The sequence below is a fragment of the Bufo bufo genome, chromosome 10, assembly GCF_905171765.1.
Source record: "Bufo bufo chromosome 10, aBufBuf1.1, whole genome shotgun sequence".
Classification (NCBI taxonomy): domain Eukaryota; kingdom Metazoa; phylum Chordata; class Amphibia; order Anura; family Bufonidae; genus Bufo; species Bufo bufo.
Genome location: NC_053398.1, coordinates 57,062,909 through 57,090,366, shown reverse-complemented (window position 1 = coordinate 57,090,366; position 27,458 = coordinate 57,062,909). Strand labels below are relative to the sequence as shown.

Sequence of the window (27,458 nt, the reverse complement as noted above, 5' to 3'; positions counted from 1 at the left end):
CGAAGGTTCAGGGTGTCGGACCCCCACAGATCTGATACTGATGACCGATCTAGAGAATAGGTCATCAGTAGAGATGAGCGAATTTCCGATTATGAAATTCGTTCACACCTCGGTTGTTGGTAAAAGGTGAATTGCGTTATGAATTCCTTTACCACAGACTATAACGCAATTCCATGAACGCATAACGGAATGCCTTTAGAGGCATTCGGTTATTCATTCAGTCATAATAGAAGTCTATGGGCTGCAAAACGGATCCGTTCCGTTTCTGTTATGCTGGGGAGGACTCCAAAACACAATTCACCTTTTACCAACAAACGAAGTGTGAACGAATTTCATAAGTGGAAATTCTCTCATCTCTACTGATGACCTATTCTCTAGATCGGTCATCAGTATAGGTGGGGATGCGAATCCCAAGAAGAATTGAGACTCAGATTTCTACACGGTTTTCATAAGCATTAATCTTTTTTACTTTTAAGAATTAGTCTAAACCCTTTTAAAAACTGTCCACTGTTCCTGCTGTGACCACGTCCTGAGGAAGTCTATTCCACAGATTCACAGTTCTTACAGTAAAGAAGCTTTGACGCTTCTGGAGACTGAACTTTTTCTTCTCCAGTCGGAGGCAGCGCCCCCTTGTCTTTTGAGGGCATTTTACATTGAACAGCTTTTCACTGTATTTTTTGTATGGCCCATTTATATATTTGTATAGGTTACACATGTCCCCCCTTAGACGTCTCTTCTCAAGACTAAATAAATTCAATTCTTTCTTCATAACTAAGACCCTCCATTCCCCTGCAGAGCGTCCTTTCTATGGACTGGCGCCCAGAACTGGACTGCATATTCCAGATGAGGCCGCACCAACGCTTTATAAAGTGGTAATATTACATCCCTGCCCCGCTAGTCCATGCCTCATTTAATGCAAGACAGTATCCTGGTGGCCTTAGAAGCAGCTGATTGAGATTGTGCGCTGTAATTTAATCTACCATCCACAAGGACACCCAAATCCTTCTCTACAAGTGACTCTCCCAGTGTTACTTCCCCTAGGACATATGAAGCACAGAGATTATTACTACCAAGATGCAGAACTTTATATTTGTCCACATTGAACCTCATTTGTCAAGTTGATGCCCAATCAGTGTTCAAGTCAGCTTGTAGTATATGGACATCTTCCATAGACTGTACAGTTCTACATAGCTTAGTGTCATCTGCAAAAATAGATATGGTTAATTATTAATCCCCTCCTCAATATCATTAATAAATAAATAATAAAGGGCCCAGCACTTAACCTTGGGGTACACCACTTATAACCCCAGTTCCCCTTATAACAGGGGCACAGCACAGAACCCCAGTTCAGGACCTGCATTTGGCCAGTGTGGAGAGCAGCTGCTAAGAGCATCTCTCTCTCGGAGGACCCAACATGAAATATTAAATTTGAACATTCAGAACTGAAACACTTCAATCTCAAAGAAGATGTTCACACATGCAAACTACTATGTTTCCAAAAATACGCCATATTCAGGACTGCTAATCAATGTCGGTAAGCTTTAAAGAGGACCTTTCACTTGTATACAAACTAAAAACCATTTATATCAGTGGACACAGCGGCGCCCAGGGGTCCCCCTGCACTTACCAGTATGTCTGGGCGCCCCTCCGTTCGCCCGGTATAGGCTCCGCTGTCTGCGCTCACTGGACAGATTTTTTGTATGAGGCGTGTCCCTTGCTGCAGCGCTGGCCAATCGCAGCGCACAGCTCATAGCCTGGCTATAGCTGTGCGCTGCGATTGGCCAGCGCTGCAGCAAGGGACACGCCTCATACAAAAAATCTGTCCAGTGAGCGCAGACAGCGGAGCCTATACCGGGCGAACGGAGGGGCGCCCAGACATACTGGTAAGTGCAGGGGGACCCCTGGGCGCCGCTGTGTCCACTGATATAGTTAGTTTTTAGTTTGTATAAAGGTCCTCATTAAGTTAAATCAGAGTTTGAAAAACCGTACGTTACCACTTTATATTCTTATGCAAAAAATACTGTTATCCGGTTCCTCCAAATCAAGATAAAACCTAAAAACTTTCAGACAACTTCTACCTCTAAACTGAAAGAGCATTCCATACACATCACATTGGTGTCTACAGCACCGCAGTCAATATGACTTGAGGACTATACTTATTCTTTCTTTTTGCAACACCGACAAAAAAATATAAATAAAAAATAAAATCAGACAACCCCTGTAAACTGCCTAAAATAACAAATATATACTCACCGGTTTTCCCCTCTGCTACTTCCTGCGATGCTCTCCGGTCCTCACCACTGTTCTTTGTTCTGGCTGCAGCGGTGACGTTCTGTGCATACAAAGTCACTTCAGCAGAGATGTCTCATCACTGCTGCAGCCAAGAAGATTAGATCAGCAGTGGGACGGGAGCACAGCTCTCAAACAGGGAGCACAGCAGATGAGTATTCATTCATTTGCTCTTTTAAGCCACTTACAGGGGTTGCCCGACTTTCTATATAACTCAGTCAACCTCTTTAAAAAAATAAAAACCCATACAATTCTACCCGAATTATTCCTTCTAGCACCATCTAGTATATAATATAAATCTCCCACATACTAACATGGTTCAGAACTGCATTGCTTTACAATAAACCCAGGAATGGATCTTCTCAGAGACCTTGAAGATAAATCTCTAAACCCATTTTTAGAAAATAATATTAAAGGTAATAAGCCAACATGATCAGTCACAAACCGTGGCTTACTACCAAAACATTTATTCTGAGAAGACTGTACCACTGTACACAGGCCATGCACGCTGCTAGTATAAAGAGTCCCTATGGCAGAGTTCTTCAACCAGCGGGCCGCAGTTCATACCCATTTGGAAAGCCAGTTGATCAGATTCCACAGACCTGCCATCACAGATGCTTTGTCATCAGGAGCGAACTACTGTTGGGGAGTGGGCACACAAGATTCCTGACATTATCCAAGGTAAAGCGTTGTGTGCAGCAGCGCCTTGAAGGAAGGTAGACGCTTGAGATCTGAATTCATTTTAGGAGTCTGGTCTGGGGTTTGAATTCATTTTAGCGGTCCTAAGGTTTGAAGTAGATTTAGCAGTCATGTCTGAGGGCTGAATTAATTTCTAGTCTTGTCTGAGATCTGACTTAAAGGGGTTGTCCAGGTTCAGAGCTGAACCCGGACATATCCTCATCTTCACCCAGGCAGCCCCCCTGACTTGGGCATCAGACCAGTTCATGCTCTGATGCTCTCCTTTGCCCTGCGCTAAATCACGCAGGGCAAAGGCATTTTTAGGAGTTCCGGTGACGTACCGGGGCTCTCCATGGGGCTGCCAGGAAGCCTGGTGACTTCACCGGCACTTATGGGCGGACTTTAGCGCTGCCCTAGCCAATAAAACTGCTTGGCCAGTGCTAAAGCCCGCCCATCAGAGCCGGTGACATCACCAAACACACTGCCGGGCAGAAGCTTCCGCCTGGCAGTGTGTTATGATAAACAAGAGCCCTTGCCCTGCGCGATCTAGCCCAGGGCAAGGGAGCGCATCGGAGCATGAGATGCTCCAATGCTAACATCAGGGGGGCTGCCTGGGTGAAAATATGGGTATGTCCGGGTTCAGCTCTGAACTCGGACAACCCCTTTAAGTCTGACCTTGGGCCTGAATGAGTTTAGGGATCTACAGTTTTAATTTTGGGACGTGGTCCTGTCTTTCGGCTAACAATTAAAATAAGTCCTAACACATATATTTTTACTAGGTTTGCGAAATGTCAATGAGAAGACAACTCAACTATTGGTGTTCAACTCAAACCATTACCTGACCACAGTTGTGGGTAAGCGGATCTTTAAATGGGTTTTCCTGTCTTTCAGCACTAATGCTCTATCCTCAGGATAGGTCATCAATATCAGATGGGTTATGGTTCGACACCCATTAACCCAGCAATCAGCTGATTTCCGAATTGCCCAGCACCGAAACTAGCCACTATGCATGTTGTAGGATAAGAACATATCAAGTGTACACTAGCAGCATACACATAAACCACTTAATAAAAAGTATCCTGCACTGATCAACCAGTTGTGTTCTCCCAAGACTACCATCCCCAGCAGTGAAGGGATAGGATTTCCATAATCTTTATGAATAAGCAGGTACGGTGAAGACAGATAGGGCAGTAGTTACAGGCAAGAGCTTTTTGTGAAATACATGCAGACAAAAAGCTCAGTTTCTCTCACATACACTATAAAGCACAAAACTTCACATTTACACTCAGAGCAAGGGAAATTATGACATTACTACTCAAGTCTTAAAATGAATAAGGCTATGAAAGGAAAGGTTGTTGGTTTTTCCAAGTCCTTCACATATGTATGTCTACGAGCATGATTTTTATTGAAGGGGTTTTCACATAAACATGTGTCACTTACATAGTATAGGGGACGCTTCCACCATGAGAACAGGGGTCGGTCCTGTAGACAGTGAATGAAGCGATGGTCACAGATGTGCACTACTGCTCCATTCATACAGTGGACTCAGGACCTCTGTTCTGGCGACTGATGGGGGGGCTCAGCAGTCGGACGCACAGTGATCATACATTTATACCTACACTGTGTATGGGTGATAAACGTTTATGGAAAACCCGCTCAACGTCCAGTGAACTATATAAGCAATGCAGCAATACCTGTGAGTGAAGAGGGTGTTCAGAGCTAGACAATCATACATATTCTATAACTTAAAAGGGGTCATCTGATTTCAGAAACATCCCCCCCATGTGCCGGGCCCCCCTCACAGGTAATATACTTACCCCGCTCCCTGCACACCAATGAAAACATCTGGGGGGGGGGAGTGGCCAATGGCAGGCGGAGATGCCCCTCCCTCCCCCGGGGACCAGGAGCATCGCAAGTATATTACCTGTGAGGGGCCCGGCACATTGGGGAAGGGGGGGTAAAGAGTTTCTGAAATCGGATAACCCCTTTAATGATGGATCTGATTGTATGTACTTCCATCCCATTTTTTACATGTAAATGACGTTTGCTACACTCTGCTTTTACAACCGAAAGAAACAGACTTACTTGTATATAAAACAGAACCTTTTGGCCCGCTACATTACTCTAAGCATACAATTTAGGAACATACTGTAAGTTTCCAAATACAAAAGTTTAACTTATTTCAGAATGGCAAAATTTCCTTCAAGACAGGGGGCTCCAATAAAATTCTCAAGCTTCCTATAAAGACAGACTAGAAATGTCATGTTCACGTGTTATATAAATTACTATGGCTATGCATGGGAGGTACTTGTGTAGAAGTGCAAGTCAAAAGCTTGTTCTCTATACCTTACAAAAATAATTGCCCTTGCCTTTATTTTATTACATTAAAGCGAACCTTTCACCTGGATTTCACTTAATAAACTATCACCAGTACCTTATAGATTATCCTCATTGTGTTTCCATACAGTCTTGTGCCTCTTTCCTGCGATGTATATTCATGAAAAAAATGACTTATAAAGTCCTCTTCTCCAGCTCCTGAAGTCACGTTAGAAGTCAAGGGGGTAGCCCTTCCCTCACTCCAGGCTGTAACTCCCCTGCCCTAACCCCGCCTCTAAGCAGTCTAATTGACACCCGGCTCAGTCGCCGGGACCGCGCTTGTACAGGCGGCGCATGCGCCGTCGGCCTCAGTAGCAGCGCGATCCCGTCTATCGCGCGGACTCAAGCGCGATCCTGTAACTGAATCGCGCATGCGCCGTCCCCGATGCCTGCCTGTCTTCTCTTCCTCACGCGCGATTCAGTTACAGGATCGCGCTTGACTCAGACGGCGCATGCGCCGCCTGTACAAGCGCGGTCCCGGCGACTGAACCGGGTGTCAATTACACTGCTTAGAGGCGGGGTTAGGGCAGGCGAGTTACAGCCTGGAGTGAGGGAAGGGCTACCCCCTTGACTTCTAACGTGACTTCAGGAGCTGGAGAAGCGTACTTTATAAGTCGTTTTTTTTCATGAATATACATCGCAGGAAAGCGGCACAAGACTGTATGGAAACACAATGAGGATAATCTATAAGGTACTGGTGATAGTTTATTAAGTGAAATCCAGGTGAAAGGTTCGCTTTAATATCTCTTTTTCTCTAGTACACAAGAAATGCATTGATTTATTCCCACCAGACTGAGGACCCTATTTTAGAGTCAGCACATGTTGATTACAGCCCCCTCTCAGTCTCTCCGATGCAGAAAGCCGGCCGTGAATGAGCAGATGACTCCTATATTCACGCAGACTGATCTCGCAACTGTCCAGATTGTAGGTAACATGGTATCTGGAGTGCAGGGTAGGAAGCACAAATACCTGGGAGAGTATGTATGAGAAAAGTGTAGGGAGGCGAGAAAAGGCCCACTATATGGTATATCATAAAGCTGCAAGGTGTCAAGCACCAAACAAAAAAAATACAATAAAAACTTTGGACACTGCAGAATTAAGACAACCTTGTCCCTCTGGCTTGCTATATACATTATATATGCCTGATACTCTAATCACAGATATACTTTAGCAAGTCATCCTACAATAGTAAAATGCAATTTAATAAAATGTATTTACACGTGCCACAAGCTGAGGTGTAGGGAAAAGCTCCGCGGCACAAACATAAGGGCAAAAAACAGTACTAGCTGCAGTGTGCAAAGCTTCCGTCAGTGGAAAGTGTCTACAATATGGACAGAACAAAAAAGAGTAAGAAGCAAGATGCAGAAACAAACCCAGAAAAGAATGGCTATACCCATAAATGACAGAGAGACATGAGGCCAATCAGGCTGCTAAAAGGAGAATGTGACCCGTGTTACACATATTCACAATCTCATGTTCCTTCATGTTCTGAATGTGCCTCAGCTCTCAATGTCTCGTGACAATCACACACACGCTCTGTCCTAGCTGCACAGGACACGTCACTTAGAGTGCTCAGTAGACAGACAACAGAGACAGCCGGCAGTGTTGGAAGGAAGAACAAAATAGATTTGGGGAATCCATGCCTACCTTCTTGGAAATCTGAAAGACAGATTTCTAGATAGAGGAATGGGAGGAAAACAGGAAAAAAACAAAAACAAAAAAAAAACAGATAAGTGAGGGGTAGGAAACTTATGAATTTATGTTTAAACATGATATAATCGAAAACTATCCCCTTCACTGCTGGACTGTAGTAAACCACAATAAATCACTAATTTATAGGGGGTCTACATTACGGCTGCATCAGCTGTAGTAACTATAGCCTACACAAGTACAGATGTACCTGAATGGTGAACATGGACAAATCGGTGCAGGATTTATTTCAGGACTACCAAACTGTTTAATTTTATGTACACCATAAAGGTAGATGAGACCCATAGTGTAGATCCCCTTAAATTAACTAGCCTAAAAACTATACATTAAAGGGGTTGTTCACATCTGTGGACCTTTTCTGCAGACGTCCCAGTGTGGCCAGACACAGGGTGGGAATTATACATGCCTGATCCCTGCTGCTGGTTTTGCGTCAACCATGTGTCATGTCACTGCTGTGGCCAGTCACTGGCTGCAGGAGCCACGTTAACTGTGTCAAACTGGATGCTGATGCAGGGAGACCTGCAGCACCTGAAGGGGGGGGGGGGGGGGGGGGGGGGGGGCGATGGAGCCAGAACCCAGCTGCAAGGACCAGGTAAGTATCATTTGCATCACCGGTCCAGACATGCTAAGGGCCTGCAGAAAAGGTCCCGGAGGTGAAAAAAAAAAAACTTTAAATAAAGGAATATTCAAGAAATATACTTCATTCTGAACATAAAAATGATGCTACACATAATACAGTATAAGCTATGTCATACATTTCAAAGCAAACCCTTTGTGTCCAATTTAGCATCTCACCTGCGTACGAACTTGGATGTGAACTTGCTAAAGATGCTTCCAGTTGCTCCCCGACGACCCTGGCTATTACCAGAAGGAGATGCAGGTGTAACACCCCCAAATTGTGAATTCTGTTGATCCCGAGCTTGGCGAAGCTGACCAGCATGAAACGTGCTCCTACTGGATACTCCACGTGGGAAGTTGGTCCTCTCTGGAGCTGCACTACTGATGTTGTGAGCAGATGGGGATGCAACAGGGAGTCTCTGAGGGGCTGTGCTGCTAAGTGTGGGAAAAGAAAAAAAATATCTAAACAATTCTCCTAAATACATTAAAGGGGTATTCTGGTTACCATAAATAGAACTTATGTTTTAAACTTATTCATCATCAATAATTACCTAATATAATGTAATTCTCACATATTTACTGTTCAGCATTTATAAAAGTAGTTTTCCTCTGCTACCCACTGCGTTTCCTCATACATTACCAAGGCATCCACCTCGACCTGTAGTTCTGAGCCTTTGTTAGGTCGAGCATGCTCAGTGGGTTGCTATCAATTCTCTAGCTAAATGTCTTGTGAAACAAAGGGAGGGTCAGTGTGCTGGTGATTACTAGTAGAGGGGGCGTGACCGGACTGTATATCAGGCAGCCAATCAGTAACATCAACACTCACAGCAGGAAAGCTAGGGATTGTGGGGATTGTAGTTATGTGAGGGAAGATCAGGCGCCATGATAGTGTGTTGCAGGTTCACACAGAGGCTAGAAAAATGGGCTGCAAAGTAAATTGAAGCTCTGGTTATATGTATAGGTGTGGGTTCTGGTTGGGTCACAGCTTGCAGCCTTATCCCCTTAAGGACTCAGCCCTATTTCACCTTAAGGACTTGGCCATTTTTTAAAAATCTGACCAGCGTCACTTTAAGTGGTGATAACTTTAAAACGCTTTGACTTATCCAGGCCGTTCTGAGATTGTTTTTTCGTCACATATTGTACTTCATGACACTGGTAAAATGAAGTAAAAAAAAAAAATCATTTTTATTTATAAAAAAAAAAAATATACCAAATTCACCAAAAATTTGTAAAAAATTTCCAAGTTTCAATTTCTCTACTTCTATAATACATAGTAATACCTCCAAAAATAGTTATTACTTTACATTCCCCATATGTCTACATCATGTTTGGATCATTTTGGGAATGATATTTTATTTTTTGGGGATGTTACAAGGCTTAGAAGTTTAGAAGCAAATCTTGAAATTTTTCAGAAATTTTCAAAAACACAATTTTTAGGGACCAGTTCAGGTCTGAAGTAGGGGTAGGCGATATGACAAAAATCTATATTGCGATATAATTTTAAGCATGTGCGATATGCGATATATATCGCAATATATTGTTTTCTATATGGGGGGGGTTTAAACTTTTTTCTTTTTTTTTTACTTTTTATTTAAGAACTATTAGCCTCCTTAAGGGCTAGAACCCTTGTCATATTCACCCTAATAGAGCCCTATTAGGGTGAATAGGACTTTACACTCTCCCTGCTGCCCTGTGCTTTGTGCACACAACAGCAGGGAGCTGACCATGGCAGCCAGCCTCTCATGTGCCCCCCCCCCCCCCCCCCCCCCCCCACAACCACTCATGTGCCCCCCCCACCATCTCCCTCTTACCCACCCACCCTCCCCAGTATTAATCATTGGTGGCATTGGCTCTATATTTCACTTTTTGTGAGGCAAGGTAACAAGAAATAGCTGTTATGGCACCATTTTTATTTTTTGTCATTTACAACATTCATCCGACAGGTTAGATCATGTGGTATTTTTATAGACCAGGTTGTCACAGACGTGGCGATACCCAAGGGTACTACTTTCACACTAGCATTTTTCTTTTCCGTCATTCTGAATGGAGAGTAATCCATTCAGTTTGCATCAGGATGTCTTCAGTTCAGTCGTTTTGACTGATCAGGCAAAAGATAAAATCGTAGCATGCTACGGTTTTATCTCCGGCGAAAAAAACTGAAGACATGCCTGAATTTTTTCCCATAGGAATGTATTAGTGCCATTCAAAAGGCCGGAATGCCGAATCAGTCCTTCCGGCCTGCGCAGACCGGTAAAAATGTGAAAAAAGATACAAGACGGATCCGTCTATCCGCATGACAAGCGGAGAGACGGATTCGTCCTTGCAATGCATTTGTGAGACGGATCCGCATCAGTCTCACAAATGCTTTCAGTCAGCGGCAGATCGGCGGCCAGTCGGAACTGCCCGCCGGATCATACTGCCGCAAGTGTGAAAGTACCCTAATATGTATACTTTTTTTTATTGATGCAAGTTTTACCCAATGATTTCATTTTTGAAGCAAAAAAAAAAAAATAATGTTTTAGTGTTTCCATAGTCTCAGGCCTAGTTCACACGACCGTATGGCTTTTATTGTTTTTTGCGGGCCGTTTTTCACGGGTCCGTTGTTCTGTTTTTGAGTTCCGTTGTGTTTCCTTTTCCTTTCCGTTTTTCCGTATGCCATGTACAGTATACAGTAATTACATAGAAAAAATTGGGCTGGCCATAACATTTTCAATAGATGGTTCAGAAAAAACGGAACGGAAACAGAAGACATACGGATGCATTTCCGTATGTGTTCCGTTTTTTTTACGGACCCATTAACTTGAATGGAGCCACGACCCGTGATTTACGGCCAAATATAGGACAAGCTCTATCTTTCAACGGAACGGAAAAACGGAAACAGAATGCATACGGAACACATTCCGTTTTTTTTTGCGGAACCATTGAAATGAATGGTTCCGTATACGGACCGAATACGGAACACAAAAAACCGGCCCGTACACTCCCAAAAAAAAACGTTTGTGTGAACTAGGCCTCAGAGCCATAATTTTTTCAGTTTTTGGGCGATTACCTTGGGTAGGGTAAGATTTTTGCGGAATGAGATGACCGTTTTATTGCCACTATTTTGGGGTGCGTGTCACTTTTTGATCGCTTGTTATTACACTTTTTGTGATATAAGGTGACAAAAAATGGTTTATTTAGCACAGTTTTTATTTTAAATTTTTTACGGTGTTAATCTGAGAGGTTAGGTCATGTGATATTTTTATAGAGCCGGTCGATACGAACGCGGCGATACCAAATATGTATACCTTTTTTTAGATTGGCACTATTTTGGTGGGCAAACGCCTTTTTGATCGCTTGCTGTTGTACTTTTTGTGATGTAAGGTGACAAAAAAAAATGGTTTATTTAGCACAGTTTTTATTTTTTACGGTGTTCATCTGAGGGGTTAGGTCATGTGATATGTTTATAGAGCCGGTCGATACGGACGCGGCGATACCCAATATGTATACCTTTTTTTTTTATATATATTTGTTACCAATTTTTTTTTACTTTATTTGGGGAAAATGACATTTTTACTTGAAACTAATTTTTTGGGGGGAAAACTTTATTTTTTTCACAATTTTTTGTCCCACTTTGGGACTTGAACTTTGGGGGGTATATTCCTTTACAATGCATTCCAATACTTCTGTATTGGAATGCATTGGCTGTATGAGTAATACTGTGTGTATTACTTATACAGCTTCCGGGGCCTGTGAGATCCAGGGGGCTGGATCTCACATGCTCTTCACCGGAAGGCAGCGCGATGCCTTCCATGCCATCGGGTCCCCCCTACAGCCGCATGGGGACCCGATGGCACCCCCCGATCGCCGCCGCAAACCACAGGTCTGAATGGACCCCCAGCGTTGTGACAGGATGCCCGCTGAATGATTTCAGCGGGCATCCTGTCCCGATTAACCCCCGCCGCGCCACAATCGCGGTTTAAACCATTGACGTACCGGTACGTCATGGGTCCTTAAGGACTCGGGAACCATGCCGTACCGATACGTCATGGGTCCCTAAGGGGTTAAAGAGGTTGTCTCACTTCAGTAAAGTGGCATTTATCATGTAGAGGTTAATACAAGGCACTTAACTAATATATTGTTATTATCGATATTGCTTCCTTTGCTGGCTGAATTCATTTTAGGGTTGCACCGGTTATCAAAGTATCGATACCCAATCGATCCTTTCAGACCCGGATTGATACGATACCGGGTCTTACTATTTACTGATACTAGACTGTGCAGCCCAATATCAGTTAAAGAACATGGGACGCGCCGCTCTCAGTGCGCGCCATGTTCTCTTCACTAGCACAGTAGAGAAGGAGGGAGTCTCTATGGGGAGATAACAGGGAGGAGGAGGAGGGGAGGGGCTGTTGCCACTGCACCACCAATGAATGTAAAACACATTAATTCAAGTATAGGCAGCGGGTGTCGGCAGCGGTATCAAATACCCGGCTTCAATAACAGGGCATGCGATCCACGGCGATTAACCCCTCAGGTGCCACACCTGAGGGGTTAATTGTCACGGTTCGCGGGATCGCATGCCATGTTATTGAGGCAGGGTGCCAGGTATGTGATAGCACTGCCGTCACCCGCTGCATCCTATACTTGAATTATTGTATTAAATTTTGAGTGTGAACTATTAAAATATAAAAAAATATTTCCTATGCTGTGAACAAAAAAAAAATCGAGTATCGCAATACTTTTTTATGGTATCGAAATCAAATCAAAATTTTGGTATTGCGACAGCCCTAATTCATTTTTCCATCACATTATACCAGGGCTGTGGAGTCGGTAGAAAAATGGTCCGACTCAGACTCCTCAGTTTTTGGTACTTCCAACTCTGACTCCTATGTATTTAATATGCAAATGTATTTTATATATTCCTTGAAGGAAAGAAAGGCAACATACATGTCATTACCACAGAACTACTGGCTAGGAAGCTGCTGACCTTCTGCTGAAGATAGAGCAGTGGGGGGATCCAGGCAGGGGCAGGGGAAGGGGCATTTATATTAAAACATGATTTCCCTAGTAGAATCCCATAGTCATGTTTAAAGTTTAACCACTTGCCATCTGGGCCATTTGCCCCCCTTCTTGACCAGGCCAAATTTTGCAAAACGGACATATATCTCACTTTATGTGGTAATAACTTTGGAACGCCTTTATTTATCCAAGTCATCCAGAGATTGTTTTCTCGTGACACATTGTACTTCATGATAATCATAAATTTGAGTGAAAATATTTCACCTTTATTTATGAAAAAATCCCAAATTTACCCAAAAATTTGAAAAATTTGCAATTTTCTAAATTTCAATTTCTCTGCTTTTAAAACAGAAAGTGATACCTCATAAAATATTTATTACTTAACATTCCCCATATGTCTACTTTATGTTGGCATCATTTTGGAAATGTCATTTTATTTTTTTAGGACGTTAGAAGGCTTAGAAGTTTAGAAGCAATTCTTCAAATTTTTAAGAAAATTGCCAAAACCCACTTTTAAAGGACCAGTTCAGGTCTGAAGTCACTTTGTGGGGCCTACATAGTGGATACCCCCATAAATGACCCCATTGTAGAAACTACACCCCTCAAGGTATTCAAAACCGATTTTACAAACTTTGTTAACCCTTTAGGCGTTCCACAAGAATTAAAGGAAAATGGAGATCAAATTTTTAAATTTCACTTTTTTGGCAGATTTTCCATTTTAATCCAATTTTTTCTTTAACACATCGATGGTTAACAGCCAAACAAAACTCAATATTTATTACCCAGATTCTGCGGTTTACAGAAACACCCCACATGTGGTCATAAACTGCTGTATGGGCACACGGCAGGGCGCAGAAGAAAAGGAACTCCACATGGTTTTTAGATGCCATGTCCCATTTGAAGCCCCCTGATGCACCCTTACAGTAAAAACTCCCAAGAAGTGACCCCATTTTGGAAACTAGGGGATAAGGTGCCAGTTTTATTAGTACTATTTTTGGGTACATATGATTTTTTGATCATTCATTATAACACTTTATGGGGCAAGGTGACCAAAAAATTGGTTGTTTTAGCACAGTTTCTATTTATTTATTTTTACAGCGTTCACCTGAGGGGTTCAGTCAAGTGACATTTTTATAGAGCAGATTGTTACGGACGTGGCGATACCTAATATGTATACTTTTTCTCATTTATTAAAGTTTTACACAATAATAGCATTTTTGAAACAAATAAATTATGTTTTAATGTGTCCATGTTCTGAGAGCTATAGTTTTTTTATTTTTTGAGAGATTTTCTTATGTAGGGGCTCATTTTTTGCGGGATGAGGTGACGGTTTTATTGGTACCATTTTGTGGGACATACGCGTTTTCGATCACTTGGTGTTGCACCTTTTGTGATGTAAGGTGACAAAAATTGCTTTTTGACACTTTTTTATTTTATTTTTTTACGGTGTTCACCCGAGGGGTTAGGTCATGTGATATTTTTATAGAGCTGGTTTTTACGGACGCGGCAATACCCAATATGTATACTTTTTTTAATTTGTTTCACTTTAACACAATAATAGCATTTTTGAAACCAAAAAAATGATGTTTTAGTGTCTCCATGTTCTAAGAGCTATAGTTTTTTTTAGTTTTTTTTAGAGATTTTCTTATGTAGGGGCTCATTTTTTGCGGGATGAGGTGACGGTTTTATTGGTACCATTTTGTGCGACATACGCGTTTTTGATCACTTGGTGTTGCACCTTTTGTGATGTAAGGTGACAAAAATTGCTTGTTTTGACACTTTTTTTTTTACGGTGTTCACTCGAGGGGTTAGGTCATGTGATATTTTTATAGAGCTGGTTTTTACGGACGCGGCAATACCAAATATGTCTATTTTATTTTATTTTTTCTATTTTACATTTTTTTTTTTTTATTCCTTACTTGGGGACTTTTTTTTTTTTTTTACATATGAAACGTTTTTTTTATTTTATTTTTTCAACCCTTTATTTTTATTTATTTTATTTTACACTTTTCGTCCCCCATAAGGTCATACAAGACCTCTGGGGGACATTTGCTTCACTTTTTCTTTTTTTTTTCACTGTTGATTTCTCCTGTAACTGGGGCTGACATAGTAGCCCCAGTTACAGGAGAAATGCACCCCCCAGAGAGGCTGTACAGCATAATTCTGCGCTGTACAGCCTCAGTGCAGGGCTGATCGAGGTCTCTGAAAGACCTCACACAGCTCCTGCACTCTCCGGTCCCGGCGGCGCTCGGTGAGCGCTGTGTATGCAGCGATCCAGAAGGCAGGGACACCTGGGAACTGTCCCTGCCTTCTCTCTGGGTTGCCCTGCTGTCACTGACAGTGGGCAACCCGATCAGCAGCTGCGCGATTAGCGTGCAGCTGCGATTTCTGAAAGGACGTTTTTAAACGTGCTTTCAGAAATAGAGGTCCACCCATAGGACGTTTATATCCTATGGGCGGACGGAAGGAGGTTAAGCTAACAATCTGAGTTTACAAGTTTTTATAGCCTTAGCTGAATGACAGCAGTTTTTCAAATGGTTTACAGCTTCAGTCTTGAGCTATTGACTATCCATTCCCTTCACTCATACAAGTGTCTCTAGTCCTGCAAAAAACATATTTACTTAATCAGTTATCAGTGAGAGGCTAGGTTAACCATGGGCGTTGCGTTCCCTGTAACAGCAGAACACAACACAAAGGAAAGTATAAGTATTGCCGCTCCTTAACTGTGCGTTGCGTGCCATATACTTAAGCATATGAAAAGCATGCTTCTTCATGGTCACTTAACGTGTTCGTTTTGCAGTAACGTGATGCACTGCATGCATTGGCCTTTATTCTTACAACAGAGAAGTACCGTATTTTTCGCAAAAGTGGGGGGAAAATAGCAGTGCGTCTTATGGGGCGAATGCTGCGACCGTCCGGTGAATAGGCTGAGAGGGAGGAGGGGCTGGGGGCCGGCATCTGTTTCTGTAATGGCAGCGCGGCCTGGTGCAGTCACTGTATTTTCCTCTACACCGGGCCCCGCTCACTGTAGTATACGGTAATCATATCTAACTTGTGGGTATTGTTACTAACTTATTGGCAGTCAGGAGGCCGGGTGGGCGCTCGTAGCGTAGCTCACTACATCACGCGCCTGCTCCGCCCACTTTATGAATGAAGCAGGCACCGGGCCCCGCTGCCATTACAATGTCTCTCGTCCAAGCAGAAAGCTATTGCTATTGGCTGCTCAGCAGTGAACACAGGATAAGGGCTTATGCACACAACCGTATGTATTTTGCGGTCCACAAAAAAACAAAACAAAAAAAAAAAACGTTTGTGTGAATGAGCAGAGAAGTGACTGTGGGGAGAGTGACTGAGCATGTCTGATTAGCAGCACAAAGCTCACTAGAGGGACGTGAACATTGCTATACATTGTTAACACCAGGTGGCGCTCTACTATGTAAGTAAAGGTCACATCTCTTCACTGGATTATTTTTTAACAGCATGTAAATGGTAAATATGCTTCATTTTTTTTATGAAAAAAAATCTGTGATAATGTATAAAAAAATTTGAATGAGATCACCACTGGAGAAAGAGGCCACCTATATGCAAGCTGCAGTGTAACTGGGTTATGACTTTTGGAGACCAAAAAAAATGGATGTTACCATTCACCGTGTCAATGGGGTGTGTGCCCTTACACACGCCTCACACTGTCTAACCAGTGTTAAAAGGGTTAAGATTTTTATACTGATCGGTGGCTGCCTTCTCACAGCTTACCAAGCACAGTGCCATGGATTGTGTAGCGGCTGCGCTTGATATCGTGCTCAGTCCCATTCATTTCCACGGGGCTGAGCTGCACCTAGGCAATCTGACCGATGAACGTCACTCAGCCTAGGAAAAGCTAAGAGAAGGCAGCTGATTGGTGGGGGTCCCGGATGGTCATCAGTATAAAAATCTCTGAAAACTCCTTTAGCAGTGTCAGAAAACTCTGAACATACTACAAATTTTATTTTTTAAAACAACCATGTTTCCCAATAAACCCAGTGCCCAGTCTTGCACTTGCCTTGGTCTCTGTGCATCAGTGCTGCCCTCCAAAGAAGGTGTAGCTTTTGAGGGGTGCACAGAGGTGGACATGGATTTCTGATGCGAACGAGTCCGAGCTGATGTGGCTGGGGCAGAGGCGGTGGAGGCACGGGAACCAGGTGTGGAGAAGCTGGATGGCGTAAGGTGTAAATGGAGATACAAAACAGAATATGGATGCACAGACTAACATGAAGGAAAAAGTGAGGAAGGGAACACAGGAGAATTGTCTGCAGCAAATGTCTTTGTAACATATGAAAAAAATGAGACTGTACAAGGTGGTACACGTTATGACTATTTTTTGCTAATGGATGATCACAAGATACAGATAACACTTAAGTTGGAAGACACATGAATGTATTCAATCATAAGCATCTATGATGGGGATGGTTACTCCGATTTGTCTCTAGAACATCAACATTGCTACTGCTTTATAATTTCTAGCCATTACTACATCAACACCTATTTTCAAGTTTAAGTCTTCATATTTAAAAAGACTGTTCTCCAAATTAGGGCCAAAACACAAGATCTGCAAACGTCCTTAGTTACTCAGGAAAACCTCTTAAAAAGGAGTTTGTCACCTCAAAATTTTATTTCAAGTTTAGGATACTGCCATGTAGGGTAGGTGTACTCGAAAAATATCATTACTTGTGAAAATCAAGTGCCCTAAGGCTACATTCACAGAAAAGTGAAAAACAGCCATCACACATCTGTTTTAAGAACAGTGGTGGTCTATGGGTTTATTCACACAGCCGGCTTTTTGACAGCCGTCAAAAAATAGGAAATCCTATTGTGACAGTTTTCAAGGACTGACAACCACCATACAATTGAAGGGGACCATTTTGGTCGGATGTTTGAGGCATCAGTGGAAAAAAAAAACGGCTATTAAAAACCGACTGTTCTGCAGTTTTTAATGGCAGTTTTTTCACTGTTGTGTGAATGTAGTCTCACCCTAAGAAATTTTTCTTTTTATGCAAGTTTTCAGTTTTCCATTCGGTGCACCCACTGCTTGGCCAGTAATCTGATGCAGGCCTCGCACCTCTTGTATGACAGTCTCTGGAGATTTCAGAGCTGGTAGGCACCTATATCCTTATTTGAATAAAAATAAAAAAAGCATTTCTCAGAATTCGAGGGCAGGAATTTTTACAAGAAAGGTAGGGTTGTGTTTCAGGGGCACCTATCCTACATGGAGTATGCTTTGAAACAGATTTTGGTAGTAACAGACTCCATTTAATGTAAAATAGGAATTGTAAAAGACGTCCCTTTAAATCATTTAAGAAGAATACAAACCGTTGCCTTGCACACTATGCACCTTGCACCCAAACTGAATCGGAGATACACGTTAATAACAGAGAATACATAAGAAATGCTGCTTACCTATCCTTGCCATTCTGAACTGATCCAGGAGCAAGGTTGGCTCTCTCCAGCATAGGAGAATTGCGACTACGATTGGTACCAGTGGACAGTACACTGTTCTATAAGGGGAGAAGGGATAAAAACCAACATGCTCTGTGATATTAGGGTAAAAACACAAAACAGAAATAAGATAATAATGCACTTAGTAAAGTAGATGCAAGCATTATATATGGACAAAGTCCTCACTCTGATATGGTAATATCTGAGACACTTAGCCAATATATTTTGATCAAAACACATCTGAGCCCGCCTACCAAGCGCCAAGGTGGTCTCAGGTCAGGCGGGTCCTACGCTAAACCTACCTAAGCCATTGGGCTTCTATTTTCAGAAGCACAGACCCCGCACATATGGTGTGCTGCTCCTAGTCAGGGGAGGAGGAGCCAGCACACCCATATGTACCACCTAATCAAGGCGCTCTATTGGATAGGAAGGACAAAAGTGCAGAGGAATGCTACTCCCAAGATAAAGTAGGTGCGCATTCACACTTGAAGGTGCCACTCCCTCAAGCAAATACTACATAGTTTTTTCTGTGATTTTTTTTTTTGTCTAAGATAAAAACATCCTGCACGGTATGATACACAAGATTTTGTATATCACACTGTGCAGGATGTTTTTATCTTTTTTTTTTTAAATCACAGAAAAGACTAACACAAAACAGCTTAAAATTATGCACCAGGTGTGTGTTTAAAACAGGAAAAAAAATCCAGCATTGCAAAAGGACCAATTATAAAGAATTATGGAGACCATGAAATAGCCTACATTCTGGCAAATTACAGCAGCGATCCACTGTATTGAATGGCTATTCAGTATGTGCCTTTTTGTCAGATCCTGGTACAAGTTGGTAATTCTGCCACTGTATTTTCCAGTTTAAATTATTGCCATTCACTGGGTGGCATAATAAATGTGTTATTTTTATTCTATAGGTCTGTACAGTTAAAGGGATACCAAATATGTTTAGTTTTTGTTTGTTTTTAAGTACTTTTGCACAAGAAAAGCATATCTTCGATTCCAAATGTTGGAAGCTGTACCTGTGGTCACCATGATGCAACTATACAACATGTGAAGGCTTAATACAAGACAATCTAGGACGTGCCAAGGGTTGTGCCAAGTTTAAATGTTATCCCTTTGCACAGATGCACAGAATAGGGGAAAACTATCTGATTGGTGGGGGTCCAACTGTTGGGACCTTCACCAATCCCAAAAATGGGGGTCCCGTTCACACATCTCAATAAAGCAGGAGAATGAGGCTACACGCTTGTACTCATTCATTTGCTATGGGACTGCCAAAGAGCGCGACGTTCGGCAAACTGTCAGTCCCACAAAGGATGAATGGAGGGATAGGCAGCGCGCAGCATGTTCAGCCGGACAATGAACATGAAAGTGCATTCACGTAATGGTTCCAGGAACGTAACACGTTTACTTCTCTAGAAGAAACTGTATGGTATGAAGAAAAAAAAGAGCTGAACATGACTAAGTATGGTTTGGCACCAGGAGACTACTGTAACATCATCATAGCTGTTCCCCATGACACACACGTCATGTTGGATGTAGAAGTGTTTGCTATGTTGTGGTATAGTTGAATAGCTTTCAGCAAAACACACAGCATGTCTTACTGTAGATGGAGTTGGGGTTGTTCTCTTCCTCTCCAATCCAGATAAAGGACTAGGTGGCACTCTAACTGTGCTGCTAGATCGGCGCCCACTTTCTCGCTCCTCATCAGGCCTCTTGTTTTCTGCATTGTTGCTCTGCGTCTTTTTGGAGTAGGAATTTGATGTAGGGATGGTAGGACCAACTTAAAAAAACATACGATCAGAAAATAAGCTGAAGAAATACCACACTGTATGATATTTAGAGGGAGCTTCTACTTTTTATTGAATCAGCACTCACCCTGGTCACTGAGTCTTCTTTGCTTGGTATTAGCAGATACACTGCGGTGAACCTTGTGAGCAGGTGAAGGAGCTGTACTGTTGGTGATGTCTGGAGGTGGTCTAGGCTTCAGGGTCAAATTCTCATTGTCCAACTGAGCAGAAATACAAAGATATTAAATCAACTAACTGGATAAACAATATTGTTCTACACCCGCACCTGCCAGTTTCTACCACACTGATGACATTAAAACACTCACCACATTTAGCTGTATTAAAATCCCATTTTATGGTCATATTTGGCATATACACTGGGGAAGGCTCCCGAGGCAACATAGCCATAGCTACTCATTAACCAGACAAAAGCCAAAAGTGGGTCTGTCATTTTTGCATATGGTCAAGGGGTACCCCTTTAATTCTGCTGTTTAGAAAAGGGTACTCAACTATGCTTTTTCGTTCAGAGGCAATGGGTGATGTATGCACCCATATTCCATACTGTTGCATATGTTTGGGGCTACGCAAGTCAGGAGATTTTCACGGCATTTATACAGTCATAAAACACAATGGTGATGTGGTGCAGAATTACACATTGAATTACCAATGTCACCCATCATTTCTAAATGTATAAACTAAACAGTCCTTTTGCTAAAAAAAAAAAAAATGACTGAAATGTAATTGTATTAAATATTACCAATTATAAACCACATGGAATAATGTACAATCTACCCACAACTACAGCAATACACAGCAGGGTCTGCAGTTCAAAAAAAACTAATGTGATAACCAGTGGCAGAGGGGTCTGGTATGTCATCTCAGGAGTGCCGAAATTGGCCCCGTCACCAATCCTGGCATGTCTGTTTTACCAAATACTTTTTTCCCCCACAAAATAATTGTGGAGATGGTTATTTCCTTTAAGCATTTAGACATTTTTAACAGGGTGTTCATTGTTTTTTTGGGGGGAGGGACCTGGTGTCCCTATATATTCTGACATTGCCCTGTGCTGACATGCTACCATTGGATGGCCAGTGATCAAACATTTATCACCCATCATGTGGACAGATGCACTTTTCATGGGATTATTCCTGTAAATAGTGAAGAAGAAATATAATAGGATGATGTACCCAGCAATGACTGAAACAAACGGTTATTCTCCATACATGCTGTACATCCACCAAGATGATATACTATACCTCAGACGACTTATAGCCAAGGAGCAGATATGTTGCCATGACCTCATTATATTTCTGGTTAATTAGTGAGTCCTGGATTTCCTCTCGAGAGTAACCCATAGTTATCATTAACTCTGTACATAAGGAAAGAAAATACCCGATCATTACACATACTCTCCAGATGCAGGGTAATCTTTTAAACTACAGCCTAGAAGGTATTATTGTAGTGGGCTCTGGAGCAATAACCTCTTAAATACCAAATGTTTTCACGTCCCTTCTTGACTACACATATAGGGTATTCACAAAGAAGCACAATCTGTGTGCAGAGCTGTAAACTGTACACAGTGATCTACTGTCATAGGAATTTGGCATTATAGGACCAGAAACGAGTTGTCATTCATACTAGACCCCCCATGTACAGTAATATGTCACTGCAGTCCTGTACTACTGTATGCATAGTCCACAGCCCAGCACAGACAGAATAGAAAGAAACTGGAGGAATCTCTTGCTCTCGTAGGGGATGAAGAACAATGCGACTGGACGGCGGCTTCTCTTCTCCGCCGACAGCACAGTAACAATTCACTTTTAAGCTGCACATCCAAGAAATGCTAGAATGCACTGCTTATCCACATCTTTTTAATAGTGTTTTCAGGCAGCACATTGCTATCATCTAGTCTGCATCAGATTATTCAGGTCTTGAGACGCAGAGGCTTGGCAGCTGCCATATATCTACCCTCTGCAGAACAGAAGCACTCCAGAGATAGTCGGTGTCCTTACCATTACATCATAACCGCCAAGGAGGAATCACCAGTACATGACTATTTAAGAGACTCATTTACCTACTGTATCATATGCTATTTTGCAGTGGATTTGCCGTGGAAAGTGCGAAATCCACGGTGAAAGTCTACAAAATGTCTGTAGCAGAATGGGCAGAGGTAATGAATAGTAAAGCGGTCATTCCAGTATGAGATATACAGACCTGTCCTTTTAGGATCCTTGTAATCTGGAACTGGTTCAATATATGGCTTCAGCTCATCATCCTCATGACCTACATTCATCCAACGATCCCTCATAATTTGCTAGGGACAAACAGAAGCACACAATTTTAAGGCAACTGATAAGAGCAGTGAACAAATCAACAGGCACGATTCCTCAATTGTGATTAAGGCTCCATTCACACGTCCGTCGCTGATCCGCAAAACACGGACACCGGCACATTCTGCGGACCGCACATCACCGGCACTAATAGAATATGCCTATTCTTGTCCGCAATTGTGGACAAGAATAGGACATGTTCTATTTTTTTTTTTCAGGAACGGAAGTGCGCACCCAGAAGTGCAGCCATCGTGCGGCCCCATAGAAATGAATAGGTCCGCAATTCCGTTCTGCAAAATGCGGAACAAAATTGCAGACGTGTGAATGGGGCCTTAAGCAACATACCAAAAACAACAAGACTCCACAGACCAAACTTTAAAGGGGCTGTGTCACTTCAGCAAATGGCATCAGTGACACAGCCCCTTTAAAGTTAATACAAGGCACTTACTAATGTACTGTGATTCTCCATATTGCCTCCTTTGCTAGATGGATTAATTTTTCCATCACATTATACACTGCTCGTTTCCATGGTTACGACCACCCGGCAATCCAACAGTGGTGGCCATGCTTGCACACTATAGGAAAAAAGGAGACTTTTGTATTACTTACCAGTAAAGTCTCTTTCTCGCTCTTCCTTGGGGGACACAGGAAACCATGGGTATAGCTCTGCTCCCTAGGAGGCGTGACACTAAGTGAAAGCTGTAAGCCCCTCCTCCATCAGCTATACCCTTCAGCCTGGAGAAGAGACTGCCAGTTGCGTGTCCAAGTAGTGAAAGATAACCACCAACCGGAAAAAAGAACCGTCAAGCCCCAACGGGGGCAACCAAGCCGGAACCACAACTGTAAACCCAAATGAAGGGCGGGTGCTGTGTCCCCCAAGGAAGAGCGAGAAAGAGACTTTACTGGTAAGTAATACAAAAGTCTCCTTTTCTCGCCCATATTCCTTGGGGGACACAGGAAACCATGGGACGTTCCAGAGCAGTCCCAGAAGGGAGGGACCAGAACAAACTAGACCAACACCGGAGGCATCAATCAACTGCCGCCTGCAACACCAGACGGCCTAAAGCAGCGTCAGCCGACGCATGAGTATGCACCCTGTAGAACTTGGTGAAGGTGTGCAAGGAGGACCAAGTGGCCGCCTTGCAAATCTGCTCCGTAGAAGCCCGATTTCTCTGAGCCCAGGAAGCCCCGACCGCTCTAGTGGAATGAGCGGTAACACCGAGGGGCGGAACCTTGCCCTTGGCGAGATAAGCCTCAGTAACAGCCATCTTGACAAAACGGGCGATAGCAACTTTGGATGCCGCCAACCCTCTGCGCGACCCCTCCGGAACCACAAAGAGCGAGTCAGTACGCCTGAAAGCGCTGGTTACCTCCAGGTAAACCTTGAGCGCCCTGACAACGTCCAGGCGATGAAGTTCCCTCTCCCTAGGGTGGGAAGGGGAAGGACACAAAGAGGGGAGAACGATGTCCTCGTTCAGATGAAAGGCGGAGACCACCTTAGGAAGGAAGGAAGGGACCGGACGAAGAACTACCTTGTCCTGGTGGAACACTAGGAAAGGTTCCAGACAGGAGAGTGCAGCCAATTCGGACACCCTCCGAAGAGAGGTGACGGCTACAAGGAAAATAACCTTGCAGGACAGAAGTCGCAAGGAAACCGTCCGCAGAGGCTCGAAAGGAGAAGCCTGGAGCGCTGAGAGAACCAGGTTCAGGTCCCAGGGCGGTACCGGAGGCCGGTACGGGGGAACCGCGTGAGCCACGCCCTGAAGGAAGGTCTTGACAGGACCAAGGGGGGCCAGTGGGCGCTGAAACAAAATGGACAGCGCAGACACCTGACCCTTCAAAGAACTAAGACCCAGACCTTGGGCAAGTCCGCTCTGCAGGAAGGACAAAACGGTGGGGAGAGAAAAGCGGAGCGGAGGAATCCCCAGATCGGCACAGAACCCCAAATAGGTCCTCCAGGTCCTATAATAGATCCTAGAAGAGGACGGCTTACGGGCGCGGATCATGGTGCGGACGACGTCCGCAGAAAAACCCCTACGTGTCAGGACGGTGGTCTCAACAACCACGCCGTCAAACGTAGGGACCTTAAACGCGGGTGGAAGATCGGTCCCTGAGAGAGAAGATCTTCCCTGGCGGGCAGCGGCCAGGGCGCGTCTGCCAGGAGCAGCATGAGGTCGGCATACCAAGACCGGCGGGGCCAGTCCGGAGCGACCAGAATTACCGAGACGCCTTCCGCCGCGATCTTCCGAAGGACCTTGGGCAGGAGTGGGATGGGAGGGAATATGTATGGACGCGCGAAGCCTCGCCAGGGAAGAACGAGGGCGTCGGCTCCGCAAGCTCCCGGATCCCTGGCCCTGGACAGATAGGCGGGGACCTTGTGATTGAACTTGGAGGCCATGAGGTCCACGTCCGGTATGCCCCAACGAAGGCAAATGGCCTCGAATACCTCCGGGTGAAGAGACCACTCGCCGGGGTCGACAGTGGTGCGACTGAGGAAGTCCGCCGCCCAATTGTCCACCCCTGGAATAAAAATTGCCGATAGGGCCGGGACGTGGGCTTCCGCCCAACGGAGAATGCTGGAGACCTCCCTCATTGCAGCAGCGCTGCGAGTGCCCCCCTGGTGGTTTATGTACGCCACAGCCGTGGCGTTGTCCGATTGTACACGAACTGGATGACCCTTCAACAGATGAGTCCAGTGTCGTAGAGACAAAAGGGCCGCTCTCAGCTCCAGGACATTGATCGAGAGTTTGGACTCCAACGGAGACCAAATGCCCTGGACGGATCGGGGAGGAAACACGCCTCCCCAGCCCAAGAGACTGGCATCGGTTGTAACCACCAACCAGTTGAGTGGCAGAAAAGACCTGCCCAGAAGAGGGGACTGTAACCACCAGCGGAGAGATGACCTCACCGGAGGCGATAGATGGAAGGGATGATCCAGAGACTGCGGCGATTTGTCCCAGGAGGAGAGGATCGCCCGTTGGAGAGGGCGGGAGTGAAACTGCGCAAACGGGATCGCCTCGAAGCAGGCAACCATCTGCCCCAAGACCCGCATGCAGAAGCGGAAGGACGGTCGACGGTGGAGAAGGAGACCCCGAACCGCCCCACGGAGGATCAGACGTTTTTCCGAGGGAAGACGTACTTCCGCCGCTCCCGTGTCTAAAAGCATTCCCAGGAAGACCAGTTGTCTGGAGGGGGGAAGGGAGGACTTGGGGAAGTTGATGACCCAACCGAACCTCGTCAGAGTCTCTAGAGTGAGATCCACGCTGGCAACCGCTTGAGAAAGGGACGGAGCCTTGATGAGGATATCGTCCAAGTACGGTAGCAGAAAAACACCCCTGGAACGGAGTAAGGCCAAAACCGGGGCCAGGACCTTGGTGAACACCCGGGGGGCTGTTGCCAGCCCAAAGGGAAGGGCGACAAACTGGAAGTGGAGGTCCCCCACGGCGAATCGGAGGAAGCGATGGTGACACCGGGCTACCGGAACATGTAGGTAGGCATCCTGTATATCGATGGAAGACATGAAATCTCCCTGCTCCAGGGAAGCCACCGCGGAACGGAGGGACTCCATCCGAAACCGTCGAAGGAGGAGAAAACGGTTGAGCTTTTTGAGGTCCAAAATGGGCCGCATGGAACCTCCCTTCTTGGGAACTACAAAGAGGTTCGAGTAGAACCCTTGGAACCTTTCCTCTAGAGGAACGGGGGTAATCACCCCCCTGTCCAGTAAGGCTTGAACGGCCGCGGAGAACGCAACCGCGCGTTTCGGGTCCCGTGGCGGGCGGGAGCGAAAGAACCGATCTGGAGGGAAGGATGCAAATTCGATTTTGTATCCGGAGCACACAATTTCGAGGGCCCAGGCGTCGGAGACGTGAGCCAACCAGACGTCCCTGAAAAGGAGGAGCCGGCCCCCCACCCGGGTGGGTGGGGGCGCGCCTTCAGGCAGAGGATTGCTTTGCTGCGGGTGTGCGGGCAGCCTGCGGCTTGCGCCAGGAGGGCTGCGCCCGAAAAAACGGCTTCCTATGTTTGTCCTGGGGAGGAGCCGAAGCGGCAGCTGTGGTGGGAGCCCCAAAGGCCCTGCGGGAGGACCGAAAACGAGACGCACCAGGGCGTCCGCGGGGGGCGCCCCTGGCTTGGGGTTGAGGAAGATGGGTGCTTTTACCACCCGTGGCCTCCGAAATAAGTTCGTCTAGGCGGACCCCGAAAAGGCGGGAACCCGCAAACGGTAGCCCCGCCAAGGAACGTTTGGAGGCAGCGTCCGCTTTCCAAACCTTCAGCCAGAGCTCCCTCCTGACGGAAACTGCCAGGGCGGAGGAGCGTGCAATAAGGGCTCCCGCATCAAGGGAGGCCTCACAAACAAAATTCCCGGCCCGAACAATAAGCTGGGCCAAGGAACGCAGGTCCTGGATAGGGACGTCCGAGTCCAACTCCTGTTCCAGCTGCGCACCCCAAGCAGAAATTGCTTTCCCTGCCCAAGCAGAGGCAAAAACCGGTCTGAGAGCAGAACCGGAGGCAGCAAAAATGCCCTTAGAAAGGGTCTCCATGCGACGGTCCTCCGCTGACTGAAGAGAGGACCCGTCGGGAACAGGGATGGCCGTGTTCTTTGACAGCCGGGCCACAGGGGGGTCCACCTTGGGTGGGGAAGACCATGTGGCCACGACATCTGCTGGAAAAAGGATAGCAAATGTCCAGCTTCTTGGGGTTGACAAAACGGGCGTCCGGGCGAGCCCAAGCCTTAGACACCACAGAGGAGAAATCAGAGTGGATTGGAAAGACTTTTGAGACCTGCCTGGGTCTGATAAATGAGACGCTAGCTGCGTCCGAGCTAGGGGGATCATCCTGCACCTTAAAGGTGTCACGAATATCAGAGATGAGTTGACCCATCGCTGAGGCTAGCTTGGACGGCAGGGCCGAGTCCATTTCCAAATCTGAAACCGCCAATTCACCTTCAGAGAGCGAATCCTTTGGAGAGGAGAGGCTCGTCTGGGTGCGCACGCGTGGCGGGGAGAGGGAGGCATCCGAGGAGGAGGCTCGCTCTACTCTAATACGCTTCTGAGAGTGCCTAGCTCGGGAGGGGTCACTAAAAGAGAGTGAACCCGCTGCAGCGGCAGAAGCGGTGGACCCGGAGGGCGCGACAGTAAGAGTGGCGTCCTGCGGGGTAGGCGGCCTGTCTATTAGGCGGCCCACGACA

At 45.1% G+C, this 27,458-nt stretch overlaps 1 protein-coding gene across 7 annotated transcripts in view; it reads right to left on the bottom strand.

Annotated features, from left to right (window-relative positions):
• Window positions 1–27,458, bottom strand: part of MARK2 (microtubule affinity regulating kinase 2) — a 160,419-nt gene that overhangs the window by 14,568 nt on the left and 118,393 nt on the right. For 3 of the 7 annotated variants that reach the window (XM_040409014.1, XM_040409012.1, XM_040409018.1), the window contains exons 10-17: window positions 22,158–22,257; window positions 21,200–21,312; window positions 20,032–20,164; window positions 19,758–19,936; window positions 18,106–18,203; window positions 16,712–16,861; window positions 7,849–8,106; window positions 6,991–7,017 (exon numbers count right to left, since the gene is read on the bottom strand). In XM_040409014.1, coding sequence (XP_040264948.1) covers window positions 6,991–7,017; window positions 7,849–8,106; window positions 16,712–16,861; window positions 18,106–18,203; window positions 19,758–19,936; window positions 20,032–20,164; window positions 21,200–21,312; window positions 22,158–22,257 — 1,058 coding nt within the window. The remainder of the gene's footprint in view (window positions 1–6,990; window positions 7,018–7,848; window positions 8,107–16,711; window positions 16,862–18,105; window positions 18,204–19,757; window positions 19,937–20,031; window positions 20,165–21,199; window positions 21,313–22,157; window positions 22,258–27,458) is intronic. The other 4 variants (XM_040409019.1, XM_040409015.1, XM_040409013.1 and 1 more) reach the window with 3 other exon arrangements.